Source organism: Solanum tuberosum, unplaced genomic scaffold (assembly GCF_000226075.1).
Source record: "Solanum tuberosum cultivar DM 1-3 516 R44 unplaced genomic scaffold, SolTub_3.0 scf00410, whole genome shotgun sequence".
Taxonomy (NCBI): Eukaryota; Viridiplantae; Streptophyta; class Magnoliopsida; order Solanales; family Solanaceae; genus Solanum; species Solanum tuberosum.
This window is the reverse complement of record NW_006239326.1, coordinates 428413-444440: the sequence shown is the minus strand read 5'-3', so window position 1 is coordinate 444440 and position 16028 is coordinate 428413. Positions and strand designations below refer to the sequence as shown.

The 16028-nt window shown below is 32.6% G+C and overlaps 2 protein-coding genes across 2 annotated transcripts; both read left to right on the top strand.

The window, feature by feature from the left end:
- The first annotated feature begins 1433 nt into the window (after window positions 1-1433).
- LOC102597049 (aluminum-activated malate transporter 9-like) lies at window positions 1434-6029 on the top strand. The gene is made up of 6 exons (XM_006362513.2): window positions 1434-1820; window positions 2421-2558; window positions 3576-3845; window positions 3920-4029; window positions 4175-4321; window positions 5105-6029. The coding sequence occupies exons 1-6, from the start codon at window positions 1520-1522 to the stop codon at window positions 5717-5719; spliced, it is 1581 nt and encodes a 526-aa protein (XP_006362575.2). The 5' UTR covers window positions 1434-1519; the 3' UTR covers window positions 5720-6029.
- A 1707-nt stretch (window positions 6030-7736) lies between these two features.
- LOC102591082 (serine/threonine-protein phosphatase 2A 65 kDa regulatory subunit A beta isoform) lies at window positions 7737-14994 on the top strand. The gene is made up of 13 exons (XM_006362495.2): window positions 7737-7853; window positions 8311-8724; window positions 9022-9268; window positions 9550-9662; window positions 10689-10768; window positions 11734-11875; window positions 11974-12054; window positions 12301-12405; window positions 12908-13090; window positions 13408-13500; window positions 14007-14146; window positions 14225-14291; window positions 14495-14994. The coding sequence occupies exons 2-13, from the start codon at window positions 8332-8334 to the stop codon at window positions 14612-14614; spliced, it is 1764 nt and encodes a 587-aa protein (XP_006362557.1). The 5' UTR covers window positions 7737-7853; window positions 8311-8331; the 3' UTR covers window positions 14615-14994.
- The last annotated feature ends 1034 nt before the right edge of the window (window positions 14995-16028 follow it).

Here is a 16028-nt window from a genome sequence, read left to right as displayed (position 1 = left end):
ACTAAATCCTACTTTTGGAGAATTTGAAATTTTGGGCAGATTTCATAAACAAGTGATGATTTCAAATCAAACATTCAAATTGGGATCCCAAATCCTATGGCCGAACGTCTACTTAAGCAAATTTTATGTGATAAAACGTTTCTATTACACACTTTCAGCTCATATTTTAGAAAAAACTTATGAGCATTTCCACAAGCATCCAATATAAGATAAGTTAATAAAATATATCTCTTTCCTTTAATTATAAATAGCAGTATCAATGAAACATATATGAAATTTTACGGCTTATTAAGGTTAATATGTATATATTAAAAGGGGTGACATTTTAAGTGATTAACTTATCTATATAATAAGTGTTTGAGAACTCAAATATTTTTTTTCTCTAAATTTTTGAATTGTGTGTCTAATACAAATATTTTATCATATATTTAAATGTTCAATAAGAATATATTGCTACTCGATTATCTAAATAAAACTTATTGACAAATTTAAAAGACTATATATTTAACTAACTCGCACAAGTCACAATGTAGTAACACTAAAAAACTGAGTTAAGGTGTAAACATGTTGTATTTAACTATATCTAGAATTTTTTTCTATTTTAAGAAATTACTATAATTTCTATAGGTAAGATAACAATAAATATGAGGATACAAATCACTATAAATTTGTCGGGTGCATTTAAATAGATCCAAGAATTTCAAACTAAGATAAATAATACTAATTAAAAAAAGATTTTTAAGGTGTGTTGGGTACTATAAAGGAACACCTTTTATGGAAAATATTTTTTCATTTTTTCAAGTCTATAATTGTTCACAACTTAAAAATGACTTCTTAAATAGTTATAAAGAAATGAATTTGAAAGTGACTTCTTAAATAGTCATAAAGAAAAAAATATTGATAAAATGATATTTTTACATGCTTATCAAATACTAGAAAAATAAAAAAATTATTTATTTTTCAAAAAAACATCATCTTTCCTCGATATCAAGAGCTTAACAATCCTTGATAGAGCTTGTTCGTAATTCAGGCTGAAATTAGTAAACAATCATTCCTTTCATAACTAACTAGAAGTTTCAATTTTGAGGTTTGGGTATAAATTTTTCTTTTTTGGTAGGAGCGTTTTTTCCCGAATGAACTCTATGCAACACTAATTTAAATAAGTTGAACTTCTATTTATCAGACACCAAATAAAAAATAAAAAATATATATTATTTCATGTAGTCAAATACTACTTCCTTTTGTTTCAATTTGTTTGTTCTACATTCATTTTTAATCCTTTTTAAAAAATATATATTTCTTTCTTTTTTGACATTTCTTTAAAATATTTCTACTAATTTCATTATTTTCATTTTTCTATGTCCTTCTTTCTCTTGACAACTTTTCTCCTTATATAAGAGAAGTTCCACACCTCTTGGGGAATACAAATGGACCTTTAATTTGATCAATCATCCCCTCTCTTTTTTTTCTCTTTAATTTTCCAAGCAAAAAAAAATATATAGCAACAAAACAACAATAAATGGTCATGAACATAAAGAATTTCTTCAAGAAGGATTCTCCTTACAACAAGGAAAAATTGTTGATACATGATGAAAAAAGAAATGGTTATTGTATTTATTTCAACAATATTCAAGATTTTGCTAAAAAAGCAATTGAAATGGGTAAAAATGATCCAAGAAAGATCATTTTTTCATTAAAAATGGGATTTGCTTTATTTTTTGTATCTCTTCTTATTTTCTGGAAGGAACCATTTCCAGAGATTGCTCAGTTCTCAATATGGGCAATCTTAACAGTTCTTATTATGTTTGAGTTCACCATAGGTACTAAACTTTATCATCTCTATTTAAATTATATATACTGATAACGTAATATATTTTTTCTGCTTTATCATTGTAATTTTATATGTAGAGATATATGTGTGGCATATTAGAAGTGATAGGATCAGATTAGGAACAAGATAGGAGTAGTCTTCGTTGTGGATAAGATGAGGGATACAAAACTGAGATAATTCAGATATGTGATAAAAAGAATGTATTGGTGCATGCCCTAGTGAATAGGATCAGAGTGATAAGTTGACTACAGTAGATATAAGGAGAGATAGAGGTAAACTGAAAAAAGTTTTGGGGAGATCTGATTAAACAGGACATGGTTTATCTGCGTCATACTGAGGGCATGACCTTAGATAACAAAAATAAGATAGTCAAGAATTATGATAGAAGATTAGTAGGTCGGGCGTTGTCTAGTTTCATTTTTTAATTATTGTTATTATTACTCATTTACAATCTTATACTTCGATGTTAGTATTACTCGATGTTTCATTCTTCATTGTTGCAAGTTACAACATGACATTTTTCTACTATATTATAACTGTGACACATAAATTAAGATAACGAGAGTATAAAATTTTTTATTTTTGGCAGGAGGAACACTTATTAAAGGATTTAATCGTGGTTTGGGTACATTATTTGCTGGGATGCTTGCTTTCATCTTTGCTCAATTAGCATTATGGGCTGGAGAGTGGGAAAAAGTTGTATGGGTTTTCAGTATTTTTATCGTAGGTAATTAATTAAACTTTCTAGTAGCATAGATCCTTGTAAGAATTTAATTTATATATATCGTACATAATATAAAAGAACGTTAGACGAACTTATTATTATGGTAAATAATTTTTTTTAAAATTTTTTAAGTTATTTATATAAACATACTTATATATTTTAGTAGATCTGATAGTGTGAAAGTTGTTTGATTTCATGACTTCAATTTATCCCACATAGGAAAAAAAAAGGAGGAATTTATTGGTTATATAAAAAGCCTTTAGCTTGGAAAATGACAAACTTTCATGCTATTGATTTTTTTACTTAAATTCCTTTTCTTTATTTTTTTTTATATTCATACCGTTATTCCGAAAAATAATAATTAAACCTTTAAAATTTTCAAATAATTTTTAGGTATAAAGCAATGATTTTTTTTTCTTCTGAAGAGACACCTATCTTTTCCACTAAAGACACCACTAGTTTCCCAAATAAGCACCAAATTCCAACGATTTCCGCGTCTTATATTAATTGATCATTTTCTATTTTATATGGTGCATAGGAAATCATAAATAAGAAGATTTATTAATTTATCTCTTAAAAAACTTCTTGAAAATTTTATAAAAAAATGTGAACACTTTTAAAAAGAATTAATTGCATGAAAAATAAATAAAAATTAATTAATATTTCTTAATTTAATAAGGTGATCAACTAATATGGAACAGAGAGAATAATTACTTATGATCGAATTCAGAGATCTTGTTTCAAATTTTAACATAAATTTTTGAATTCCTCTTCTTCTCTTTTTTCTATGCATTGTTTCAAAATAAAAACTGTATAGTATGATTTGCTTCAATCTATATGTCCAATATGTTATGGGAATTTGAGATGCACTATTCCGTTTTATTTTGGAAGGAAATAATTCTATATTGATAATCGAATACTATGGTCTATGAGGAAATTAAATTAGGTATATCGACTATCGTGTATAAGATGTTATTAATTAATACCATTTATTTATTTATTTATTTATTTATTTTGCAGCATTTTGTGGAACATATTTGAAGTTATATCCAACAATGGCACCATATGAATATGGATATCGAGTATTTATTTTAACATATTGTATTCTCATTATGGCTGGAAATAGAACTGGAGGATATAATGTGGCAATTTTAACTCGTTTAGCCCTAATTGCTCTAGGTGCTTGTATTTGCTTGATTATTAATATTGGTATTTGCCCTATTTGGGCTGGTGAAGATTTGCATCGATTGGTCGTTAAGAATTTTATGGATCTTGCAACGTCTTTGGAAGGTATATGTCGATATAAAAAAAATTCACATTTCTTAAGAACGACTTATATAATATTTTCTATTTTTTTTTGGTAGGTTGTATTGATGGATACTTAAATTGTGTTGAGTGTGATGAATCTACAAATCATTCGGAATATAATGGATACAAATCGGTTATAGAATCCACAAGTCGAGAGCAAACATTGGTACGTATGGATAATCATATTTAGTACTAACAAATTAAACTAGCTAGTAATGAATTATCATAAAATTATGTTAGCTATACGAATAATTTAGCGATGAAATCCAGAGTTTTGTATATAGTTACATGATTCATATATATTTGAACAGCTTGGATTTGCTATTTGGGAGCCACCTCATGGAAGTTATAAAATGCACAAGAATCCATGGAGAGATTTTGTCAAATTAAGCAGTGAATTGAGGCATTGTGCATTCACGGTCATGGCATTACATGGATGCATCCAATCAAAAATTCAGGTTTTACACTCTAACTAATTGTGTTATATGTTGTTTGAATCTTCAAAAATATCGTCACACTTATGTCGTATTCTTGAAAATATATTATTTTTGAAGAATCTAATACATTCAAAATTTTCACTTTAAGTGTAAGGAAGTAAACACATTACTCTAAAAAAAACGACCTCCAAAGATCCATTTTGGTAAAAAATAATCTATTTATTTATTTATTTTTAAAAACCTGACCTCTTGAAATAGGTTTTTGATTGTTTTTTAGTAGTACGAAATCAAGGAAAACTAACATCTCATGTATATACATAACAAATATTTTCACCTTATTATATACAAATAATATAATTTTCTGATAGAGTTATTCAGATGAACCTCTAGATCCCCATATTGTCACATATATAATGATATTTTTTAAGGATCCGATCAACCAACATAGGGGGGAAAATCAAAATATTGCTTAATTAGGTCTTACCTTTTGCACCATCATCCACTTTAGATGGAGACATGAAATGAACCCAAAATAATTCTTATGTTTTAACAGGTTATTTACCATAATACTAAGATTGTCAAATTGGGATCACTATAAACAGTCACATGTTATTATATGGACCATGTTTATATGATAGTCTAAAAACATATAACAATCAATCATTCTTTTACAAGATTAACATGCAATTTACTGAATTATTTAGGTCATCAAACTAGAATAACTACAATTATATGTTGTCGCATATCATCTTGAGTCGTTGTACTTTCAAAACATGGAAATAAAACTCTTAAACATTTTTGCAGGCACCACCAGATAAGAGGAAGGTTTTTCAAAATGAGCTTAAAAGAGTCGGTATCGACGGTACAAATGTTCTACGTGAGCTAGGAACAAAATTAGATAAAATGGAAGCACTAAATAGTCATGAAAATATCCTAAAAGAAGTACATGAGACAGCACAAAATCTTCAGAAAAAAATAGACAACAAGTCATATCTCTTAGTCAACTCAAAAAATTGGGAAATTGGAAAACCAAACATTATTAACAATTTTGATGATTCTTCACATGAAAATGAAAATGGTAGTAGTGAAAATTTGCCATTAAATTTTCAATCACTTAGTGAAACAGCCATTGACATAAGGGATTTGCATACTCCACAATATCCAAAAGATCAATTGGTCACAAAGTCAATGTTATTTAACAAGCAAAATCATTGGCCTTCATGTCTCTCACTACTTGATGGTGAGAAGATTGATACAATTGATGAAATTGAAACTTATTTAAGTGCTAGTGCTTTGTCTTTGGCTACTTTTGCTTCACTTCTCATTGAATTTGTTGCAAGGCTACAAAATGTGGTTGATTGTTTTGAAGAACTAAGTCAAAGGGCAGAGTTTAAAGAGCCCATTAGTGTCAAGAGTTAAAAGAATTTATCAAGTACTCCTTCGTCGTTAACTAGAAGTTTCAAGTTCGAGTTTCCTTGAGTATGAAGTCGCCTTTGTTAAGGAGCGCTTTACCCAAAGTGGGATTTTTCGACGCGAATCTGAATTTAGTTGGACTCAAATGTGAATATTGAACACCGAATGGGAAAAAAAAGAATTTATCAAGTATGTTCATAATGTAATAAGTTTGTGTGATATTAGAAAGGCAAAATTGTCATTTGTTTTATAGTTGTGTAAGGAGGAAAGGTGTTGAATTAGAAAAATGAAATATGTATATTGATGTATATATGAGGTATTTCTTTTATCATGAATTTACATATATATACTCAAGGCAAAAAAATAAGGCTATTAGTAATATCAAATTGCCCAACTCTTATCATTACTTCTCAAGTTATGATTTGATTCTTCATTCTACATTGAGATAAAAAGAAAAATGGTTAATGAATGAGTCATAGTGCATTTGAGACTATAGTAATAATTAAGGAGATCCTTTTTGTAAAGTTTTATACAAGATTGATAATATTATACTAGCACATCATTTTAGAAATGAAAAAGAGCCCAAAAATATTTTTAATGTATCGAAAATGACTAATAATATTCTTTATTAACCTTTTGATCGATAGATACTTTTAATATTTTTTTCGCTCAAATGTAACCCTATATAACTAACAAAGTAAGCTTATATAAATCTTGGACTTTAGTCGCATGCCCAAGGTTTAAAATTACATCCACTTATTTTTTAAGAAACTCAACTCGTTTGACTCATTACTTTTTTACTTTTAACTTAAATAAGTACCATCACTTTTGTATTCGAATTAACCCCATCAATCATTAACACTAATTAAGAGAGAAAATTATTTGGCTAATAATTAAGATTTGGAGATCATTTGAGACTTAAAAGAGACTCTTTAACCATTTGTATATTGTGTTTGGTCAAAGAAGCATATGACTTAATCAAGGAGAAAAATGAAATTAATATGTTAAGAAAATGTGGAATTATTTTCATGCTTCTTGGCTTGATTATCTATTTATTAATTAATGTTGGATGATCATGTTCAACAAGATGTGATTTGAATTTGATTTTTGATCTATTCGAATTTAGCCCTTCTAATGAAATGTATTGTATTGCTACTCATTTCTAACATATATATCTTAGTCTTTTATTTATATTGTTCTATATTTGATTATATGCTCTCTCCTTGCTCGTTTGCTTATCCTCTACCCGTTTCCTATTTGCTATATCTATTTTATTTCTTCTACTCCACTACTTCTATAATCTTTATATATCTTGGATCATTGATTGTGCTATTGTCTTATAGTTTTGTTACGTATGGTTAATTTTAAGCTTTTCTTTGCTTGGTAACACAAATTATTTGATTTGGAAGCTCCGAATGAGTAGCCAACGGTCTCTGAATGGTCAATGCTTGACCTCTAACATATTAGGACGTCAGACATTTCTCAAATAAATTCGTACGAGTTCCTATATTAGCGTAGTCCAAAAGTTATTATAAAGAAAGTAATTAAAGTTACACATGATAGAGACTATATAAGACCAAAATTTACTTATTTTTATCGTTTTCGCCAAATATGAAGTATCATGCTTTGAGCAATTTAAATGTGAAAGTAATTTAGAGCGCCAAAACTTTGGCCAAATATGAAGTATCATGCTTTGAGCAATTTCAACATGAAAGTAATTTAGAGCGCCAAAACTTATTACAAAATGGATTGGTAGTTAGAGTTCAAACATCTTTCCACGCCATATATGTTTAAATATAAATAAACTATAAAAACTAATTTTTGTTCTTTTACTAGACGGAGAATCGAACCCTCGCCTGAAAATTCAGATAGTCAACCTACTGAACTACTAATATTGAACCTTCACTTTTTGTTTATTTAAAAGTGGGCTTGTTTATTTGCTTGCTTAACAGGCCCAATTGGTTTTTAGCCATCTTCAAGCCCAAGTTAAATGCAAAGCGACCCATCTAAACATTACATTGTCATTTCATCAGTAGGCAAATATCTCTCTTTTCCATCTCTAACTCTTTCTCACTCTCTCTCTAGATTTTGACGAAATTCAAGCTCGAATCTCAGGCGAACGGCGGCAAAATTTCCACCGGTAACGATCTATTTTCCTCCTCTCCGGGCAGATTTCTTATCTTTTTCCGGCATAAACAGAAAAAATATGCATTAAAGAATCGATTTTTTGCAATACAGTGTTTGTGGAGCTTAATTGGTTCAATTTGGAACAAGCTGCTCACCTCTTTCTAGTTTTAGTTGTTTTTAGCTTAAATATTTGATTCCTAGGCGGTATTTGTTTTTGTATATTTTCTTATTGGAATTCGCTAGGGATTTTGTTTAGATCTCAGATTTGGAGGTATGTTATGTTAGTAAATTGAACGTTCCATTCGATTATTTTCCTGTTTTATGCGCTGGATTTGTTTTGGATCTGGCTGGTTAGATGAAAAATTGTGATTTTTCGGGGAGATTTAGGGTCGGATGCTTATGTAGTTTTGCTGTAATTGTTTCTCGATTCACATTTTGGAATTGTTTGATTGAAAGTTTGGTATTTGCAGCTCTAACAGAATCTCGAGAGGATGGCAATGGTAGATGAGCCATTGTACCCGATAGCTGTGTTGATAGATGAACTTAAGAATGATGATATCCAATTGCGGCTGAATTCTATTAGGAGGTTATCAACTATTGCACGTGCACTCGGTGAGGAAAGAACCAGAAAGGAGTTGATCCCTTTTTTGAGTGAAAACAATGACGACGATGATGAAGTGTTGCTGGCAATGGCAGAAGAGTTGGGCGTGTTTATTCCTTATGTTGGAGGTGTGGAGCATGCTCATGTTCTTCTCCCACCTCTAGAGACCCTTTGTACAGTTGAGGAGACCTGTGTGAGGGATAAAGCTGTGGAGTCGTTGTGTAGAATTGGATCCCAGATGAGGGAGAGTGATTTAGTTGATTGGTTCGTCCCGCTTGTGAAGGTTTGACTATGACTATTACCATTGTTTGCTCCTTGTTATTATCATTATGACATTATGGTAGTTACGCAAACATGCAAAGACCTTTTACTCGCTTGCAATCCCTAATATAATTCTAACGTTTGAAACTCTGAACATCACTCATATATGTTTTTATCTTTTCACTTGCAATCCCTAATATAATTCTTGTCTGTGAAATTGTGAACATCACTTGTATATATATTTTTTATCTTTTACTTAACATCATGGTTCGTGATTTGTCAAATGTTTATACGTCTTCCTATTCTTTCCAATCACTAGAGGCTAGCAGCTGGTGAATGGTTCACAGCAAGGGTTTCTGCATGTGGGCTCTTTCATATTGCTTACTCAAGTGCCCCAGAAATGTTGAAAGCAGAACTTCGGTCTATTTACAGCCAATTGTGTCAAGACGACATGCCTATGGTGCGAAGGTCGGCTGCTACAAACTTGGGGAAGTTTGCTGCTACAGTTGAATCTGCTTACCTGAAGAGTGACATCATGTCAATATTTGATGATCTTACACAGGATGGTAATATTTTCACTTATATTTAGCAACTTATGACTAGAAAGGGTCTATCCAAATTTCTCTCTTATAAAGGTTTCTAAATTAGTGTTACTTCATGAAGTTGTTGCTTTGTAAGTTGATGTTACTTTATCTAGCCCATTGCTTATAGCAATAAAATGGTTATTTTTGATTAAATGTGAATTTTCTTTAGGATGCGTTTTAGTATGGAATGAATTGTCGGTTTTCTAGTGTTTTTTTCTCAAAAACATTTTTTTGTTGGCTTATCTAATGTCTTCTGAATACAGATCAGGATTCTGTGCGTTTATTAGCTGTTGAGGGCTGTGCTGCACTTGGCAAGCTGTTGGAGCCCCAGGACTGTGTGGCACATATCCTGCCTGTCATTGTCAACTTCTCTCAGGTACTCTCTAGTTTGTGTTTGGACTTTGGAGTCATGCTGTCCCGGCTCATACAGATCCTTGAAATCTTGCAACTTGCACCATGCTTAGATTCTTGTGTTCACTTCTAAAAAAAATAATTAATTCCATCATGTAACAACTTCTTTTTGATGGATGATTGAGCTACCAGTGAAACATTAGCAACTTAACTTCCTAATAGTTATCATCTTTCATCTAAATAATATAGTTGTCATATCTTGTTGTATTTCTATTTAATTATGCACATTAGGCATGCCCTGTGATCTAGAGTATTGTTTCCACACAAATATATAGCCTTTAAGTTCTCTGAATGTTTCCGATGTATGTGATATGGAATAGAACCTTGTATTCAATTCCTAGCCAATCTTCATATGAAGCTTTTAGGTAGTAGCATAGGGTTAGTCTAGGTAAGCCTATGTAAAATATGATGAGGATCATAACTTTATTTTGGTGTATTGCTTACTGTTTTTTCACTAACTGGCAGAGTAGGGGAATGCGAAAGGAAACATGGACGAATGTCTTGAGTAGGCTTGTTTAGGTGAAGCCTTTATTGCTAAATCTTGGTGGTTGGAAAGTCACCTTGTTAAGTTAGAGTGAATTTGTTCCAAAATAAGCTTTACAGGATAAATGAGATATGATGGGTCTTCATTACAGTTTTTGGACATTTTTACTTGGTTTACCGTATGAAAATGTACCAATAAGTCTTGACGTAGTTACACTTGTCAAAGTATGATTCCGGAAAACTCTTGGTGCACTTGCCTACATTTGCTAGCGGAAATTACAGTTGTAGGAGTAAAATTTAGGTTAAAAAGGGCTAAAACCTTTCAGTGATCCATTATATTGGTTTAACCTTGAAAAAAAACTTACGGTAGATCTTATTATTAAAGTTCTGTGATAATATTGAGTGCTATTATAGTATGATCCTCTCTGTCTCGAAGAGTTATGTACTTTGGAAGGAAATTTCATTTGTTCATAATTGTGCATGTTTTTTTTTTCCTGCTAATAACCAGGACAAGTCTTGGCGCGTTCGATACATGGTTGCTAACCAGTTGTACGAACTATGTGAAGCTGTAGGACCTGAGCCCACTAGGTACTTTCTCAACTTAAATATGTGATACTTTGTGAATATTTACCATATGATGTCTATCTATGGAGTCCATATTGTACCCGATTCTTGTCATTTTTTGGTTGTTTTCAGTTGATTTTAATCTATAAACAGCAACAATTCCAGTGAAATCCCACAAAGTGGGGAATTTTAATCTGTAAAGTAGGAATTATATTGTTGTCAGTGTAATTCATAGGTTTACCTGATATGTTGAACCTTCCACATAATTGGATAGACACATACTTTTGTACGTCCATTATGCTCTATTTGTTGACCTAAATGTCCTCTGAAGTGGATCTGGTGGAATGAAGTGATGAGCTATTACAAGGGAACCCACAGCCGCTATCCTTCGGGTGCGAGTTACATTTAGAGTCCTGTTGTCAAAACTCATTACTTTGGCTCCCTATTTGGTTGACAAGTTCCGTAATTCGGGCAACGTGAATCCTGCCCCCCACCAAATGAAAAAAAGAACAAGACAGAAAAAACTAATGCTTGCCAAGTTTTGTTGGCCAAGTGGGTCTAACAAGAACACTATTTTTTTTCATGAATACATTTTTCACCTCTTTGATAGTATTTTGTCAATGAATAACGGAAAGGACAATTGACTGAGGAGCCCCATGATATAATTTAGTGGTAGTTTAGGAACGTATGGGTTTTGTTTAGACCGAGGATTTTTCTATAATTGATGCATCATTGTTAAAGTAAAAATTATTTTTGGAAACATGCAATATACTCTAGAGTCTAGTCCCTGAAAAGTTCTATTCATCACACATCGGACTGTTGAGTCATAATGTTTAATCAGTAGAGGAATATGCTGTTCATACTTCATACCCTGTTCATGCTTCTCTATGTTTCTGCCAATGAATCATGCTCTCTTCACCAAACTGTTTATTTTGGGAAATTCAAAATCTTCGCTGTTAGATGTTTGATTGTGTCTGACCATGGTTTAGGACGGATTTGGTGCCTGCCTATGTCCGTTTGCTTCGAGATAATGAAGCTGAGGTTCGCATAGCTGCTGCAGGAAAAGTCACCAAATTCTGCAGGATTCTTAGTCCCGAGCTTGCTATTCAGCATATTCTTCCCTGTGTGAAGGTATATGCCCGATAGATTTCCTGTTTAGGAGCTTCATTTTGCATTTTTGGTTCCTGTTGATCCTCTAATATGTATTTGCGTTTTGATAAATGTTATAGGAATTATCATCAGACTCGTCACAACATGTCAGATCTGCTTTGGCTTCCGTTATAATGGGGATGGCTCCTGTTTTGGGAAAGGTGAGGTGCTTTAGTTTCTAGATGAGCAAAATATTGGCAATGCATTTTTAATGATATAGATGGTAGATGCATTGTTGGAAGGTCCGGAATTTACTGTGGTATGTCATATACTAATGCTATGAGTTGCTGAAGATAATCTCTATCTTGGGAAAGCTTTTCACATCATGCAATGCACATTCGTGTTTGATTGAAGCATTAAGATTTACCTATGAAATAATTTGACTTCTATTTGTGCATTTGATGCAGGATGCAACCATTGAACATCTTCTTCCAATATTTCTTTCCCTTCTGAAGGACGAGTTTCCCGATGTGCGCCTGAACATCATTAGCAAGCTTGATCAAGTCAATCAGGTTGGTGAACGATTCACACATTTTTCCTGTAGTTTGCAATTGATTATGAGACTGGTGAACTATTTGCTGCTTGATTTTGGAACTGGTATGCCATATGTTGTGATGTGTATTTTAGTGATGCACGGACCCTAAAATAGAGAAGGCAATCTAAATCCTTTAACATACTGAACTCTATCTAGTATACCATTTTTTGTTCTCAGTGTTATCCTAGTATGTTGTTTAGTGTGTTCTGATCATCACACTATCTGTTGTTACTTGCTGTATTTTCCTCATTCTCCTTCTTGTACCTGGATTTGCTGCACTTGAGCCGCCTACTCCTTTTTGTAAAATTTGACATCAAGGATCTTCTTGTTTAGTCACTGTCTTTAGCTGCTTGCACTTTGCATTGGTTCCTAACACTCTGCAGCTTTCAATTATTAATTTATTTATTAATTAATATTATTATTATCTTTTAGTTTAGTTTTACTTCTTTCCTAACTCTCAATTTCTCTAAATGTTACAGGTGATTGGAATTGATTTATTGTCCCAATCTCTATTACCAGCTATTGTCGAGCTGGCAGAGGACAGGCATTGGCGAGTCCGTCTTGCAATAATAGAATACATACCTCTATTGGCAAGTCAATTGGGCATAGGATTTTTTGATGATAAGCTGGGTGCTCTTTGCATGCAATGGTTACAGGACAAGGTTGGTATTCGATAAACTGGCTGTTAGATATTCATATAAAATTGATGAAGCGTAAAACCTTGATCTTGGTGCATGAGAAGCTCCATTGAAAACTTATTTCAATCTTTCTCAGTCTCTCTTCCACTTTCTTTCTTATTGCAAGTGGAAAACGTGTTGGGACATTTTCTGGAGTGGAATTACCCCCAACTTTTCCGTGATAGTTAATGTTTTTTTTTGTTATCTATTCATGAATGTGAAAAGGCAATTTGCTTTTACCAATCAGTTGATGGGACAATATCTCTACCACTGATATCTTCCTTGCTGATTCTTTGATGCAGGTTTATTCAATTAGAGATGCTGCTGCTAATAACTTGAAACGTCTTGCAGAAGAATTTGGTCCAGAGTGGGCAATGCAGCATATAATTCCTCAGGTTTGCTTGACGTGTGATAATTTGAATTGCTAATTCTCTTCCATGATGTCTTTTTTTAAAACAAACAAGTTCAGTGAGTCATATGGGATATAGCTTCTCTTACTACATGAAGTTGATGGGACCAAGGTGCATGAGTAGGGGAGAAGGGTAGAGTCTATCACTATTTTGATAGTTTTGAATTGTATGTATATTTACCCCAAAGTTCTTATAAAAATTTGCAATTGCCCTTTCCCGACCTCAAGACACTCATGGTCGGTATAGTCAATCATAAACTGGTTTCCTTCCATTTTTCTCCTGCTATCTGGAGAGGTGAAAACTGAAGATTTCAGGAAAGGAATTAGGGGTGTACCTGTTTGTCCTCCTATTTAGGAAGTTTACCTCTTAGGCTGAGAACTAGAGAAGGAAAATAGTTCTCCATGGACTCGTAGAGTTTCTAAGCTCCAGCTTTTGCCATGATCGATTCCAATTATGTTCTTTCTCTCAGTTAGAAATGTCTTATTTTGCAGGTCTTGGATATGACTACCAGTCCACATTATTTGTATCGAATGACTATTCTTAGATCAATTTCATTACTTGCACCAGTAATGGGCTCTGAGATAACTTGTTCTAAGTTGCTGCCTGTGGTTGTTACTGCTACTAAGGATAGGTGATTTTTCTTTCTCAGTATTTAACTGGTTTTGTACCTCAAGTCCTTGAACTAATCAAAAGTTTTATCTAATTCCAGAGTGCCCAACATTAAATTTAATGTGGCAAAGGTTTTGCAATCCCTTATACCTATTGTTGACAACTCGGTGAGAATCCTCTCCTCATTTCTTGTTTCTTGGTTGCTTATACTTGGTTTGTTTTGGGAAACGAGTGAGCTTTTCTACAAAGTTACGCTCTTTTTTGACAATGCGGATGATATCATAAGGAAGTTCTCAAAAAGCTAAGATTCCAAAGCTTCTCTGATAGTTTTCCTATAATCTAACTGTCCGTGCTTATTTCAATTGTCTAGGTGGTGGAGAAAACCATTCGGCCCAGTTTAGTAGAGCTAGCTGAAGACCCTGATGTCGATGTTCGCTTTTATGCCAATCAAGCACTCCAGTCGATCGATAACGCCATGATGTCAGGTTAGAGAAACTAAACATTGTCAGGTGAGAGTAGTACAAATCTCTCTTCTAATCCCTCTTCGGTAGTCTTGGATTATGCTCTCACACGAAGAAGCAAAAGGGGAAAGGTGTACAATGTAAAATGCATCGTGTTGAGCTTGGAGTCGTATATTGTTGTTACTAATTCTTTTGTAGGATTCGGCATTCAAGATGCTGTGACACTAATGAAGACCTGAGTGTTTTTTCATGTAAAGCTGCTGCCATACTTTACTATTTGGATCTGCTAAGCTCAATTTGTATTTGTTTTTGTTAGTGTACTTTTGAGGTTTGAAATTACAACATTTTAGCTGTGTTACTCTAAGCAAATTTGTCTTTATATTAGTGTTTGCATTTCTTAGCCTAAAAATGTTTGTGCACTGGCCCCCCACCCCACCCACATTCCACCCCGTTGTAATTTTTACTTTACGTCGTTTACTGTCGAATCACCTTATGAGGATTAGTGTTTTAAATGAGGTTAATAATGTGTATTGTTTAGCCCAGGTTAACTGATTACAGTTTATATGAAGAAGCTTGCTATTTATTTGTTGAGTAGATGTAAAAAACAGAGTGTTTTAATGTTTTTCCCGGGCTTTTATTATGAAGAGCAGAAGTCACCAAAAGCTAGAGTTGTCAACATTTCAGAAACAACCTCTCTCCCTCAAGGTAGGGGTAAGGTTTGTCTACGCAATACCCTCTCCAGACCCCATTTGGGGTACGTATGTTGAATTTTTTTAACATAAGCACAATCGAGAAATTTTTGAATATTATTGGCACATTGTTAGGAATATGTGGACAATGCGTCTGCTCCTCTACCTTCCTCGACCTCCACTTAAATACTTCGTCTTCGATTTGTTGTAATTTTTAACGTACGTTTGTCTTCTTACATATGACACGTTTCGGTTATTATTACTAGACTAAAGCCCTGAGCACCATTTTTGTCTGTCCAACCTTTCCAGAATTTACGAATATTCATGTATTAAGATTAACCTTTTCGAAGTTACTCCTTTTAAGTTATTTATTTGGCAATAATGAACTCATCAAGTATGAAATATTGCTGATATTTCTACTACGAAAGGGAATTGAAAAAAAAAGGTAAACATCAAAATCTTTTAAAACTACTTAAATGCAATCCATCTTTTGTCTGATTTTGATTTGACATGATGTATAAGAAAGTAACTTTTTTTTTTTTCGAAGCTTGCGGTTTTAAATTAAAGATTAGTAGAATGTATTAAAATATTCTTTAATTTTGTGGTACTGACTTTTCTTAAAAACAAATTGAAATGAATGAAGTATTTATTTTGTCAAACTGTTTGGTAATGTCTTTTTCGTTGTAGTAATTGGTACCCTCAGTATAGGGCAATTCTTGGCCTTACATTTTACTTACCACCAAACTCATTTTTC

What these genes read in the sequence shown, in the direction of transcription:
- LOC102597049 (XM_006362513.2), top strand. Translation starts at nt 1,520, where the DNA reads ATGGTCATGAACATAAAGAATTTCTTCAAGAAGGATTCTCCTTACAAC. An exon ending in TATGTTTGAGTTCACCATAG is followed by an intron (nt 1,821 to 2,420) that starts GTACTAAACTTT and finishes TATTTTTGGCAG; the next exon opens with GAGGAACACTTATTAAAGGA. An exon ending in CAAGTCGAGAGCAAACATTG is followed by an intron (nt 4,030 to 4,174) that starts GTACGTATGGAT and finishes ATATTTGAACAG; the next exon opens with CTTGGATTTGCTATTTGGGA.
- LOC102591082 (XM_006362495.2), top strand. Translation starts at nt 8,332, where the DNA reads ATGGCAATGGTAGATGAGCCATTGTACCCGATAGCTGTGTTGATAGAT. An exon ending in TCATTGTCAACTTCTCTCAG is followed by an intron (nt 9,663 to 10,688) that starts GTACTCTCTAGT and finishes GCTAATAACCAG; the next exon opens with GACAAGTCTTGGCGCGTTCG. An exon ending in GTAGGACCTGAGCCCACTAG is followed by an intron (nt 10,769 to 11,733) that starts GTACTTTCTCAA and finishes ACCATGGTTTAG; the next exon opens with GACGGATTTGGTGCCTGCCT.